The sequence below is a fragment of the Wasmannia auropunctata genome, unplaced genomic scaffold (assembly GCF_000956235.1).
Source record: "Wasmannia auropunctata unplaced genomic scaffold, wasmannia.A_1.0 LD280240.1, whole genome shotgun sequence".
Classification (NCBI taxonomy): domain Eukaryota; kingdom Metazoa; phylum Arthropoda; class Insecta; order Hymenoptera; family Formicidae; genus Wasmannia; species Wasmannia auropunctata.
In genome coordinates this window covers 1-816 of record NW_012082650.1, presented here as the reverse complement: position 1 = coordinate 816, position 816 = coordinate 1, and the positions used below count along the sequence as shown (strand labels likewise).

General features: G+C 33.6%; 1 protein-coding gene across 1 annotated transcript; it reads left to right on the top strand.

Moving 5' to 3' along the window:
• Positions 1 to 5: 5 nt before the first annotated feature.
• LOC105461704 (cytochrome c oxidase subunit 6B2-like) lies at positions 6 to 791 on the top strand (the record flags this gene model as incomplete). The annotated part of the gene is made up of 2 exons (XM_011708216.1): positions 6 to 55; positions 481 to 791. Coding segments are annotated over 2 exons (219 nt in total), but the record flags the coding sequence as incomplete, so codon positions are not given.
• Between the last annotated feature and the right edge of the window lie 25 nt (positions 792 to 816).

The following is an 816-nucleotide window of genomic DNA, read 5'->3' as shown; positions in this document are numbered from 1 at the left end:
TTTCCAAGCAGAAGACGGCATACGATCCTAGGTTCCCTAATCAGAACCAATCCAGGTAAGACTCAAATGATCTTGTCGTCAATATATTAAGATAGCTTTTTTTACATCTAAAGAACCTCAGATTTTTTTATAAGAGTGCCATTGTTTGGAAATTGCTCATTAAATTCTTTATAAAACGAAAAACGGCTTATCTATCATACAAATATATTGATTTAATTGTCAAGTTCATAAAAATTAAATTTTTGTTGTAATTTAAATCGGTGTTTATAAAATTTATAATTATCTAAATTTTATTTTTATGGAAATACATACTGTGTATATATTATGTATATACAAATAAATAGTTTCTAAAGTAATCAAAGAAAAAAAAACAGCCTGGAAGCTTGACAAAGACGTATTTGCATTATTGCACTCGTATTTATTATTTAGGACGAATAGGGGGCTAGTGAATGGCCTCTAATTGAATCTGATAATCTGTAGATACTGTTACCAGAGCTACGTAGATTTTCACCGGTGCAAGAAGAAGCACAACGAAAATTATGAGGCTTGCCAGTACTTCAAAAGGGTCTATAAGTCAATGTGCCCGAACGCCTGGGTAGAGAAGTGGGACGGACAGGTCGAAGCGGGCACGTTTGCTGGTCGAATCTAGAATTTCCAGCGGTTGATACACACCGCATCCGCTTATCATCTTAGTGAACTTTTCAAAACAGTCGAACAGGGCTCTAGGATCGTGTCATTTCCTGTTTGTAAAATATAAGTCAATAATCTTAAATAAATCTAATGACACTTCATTCTCTTATATTTCCCATTATATTA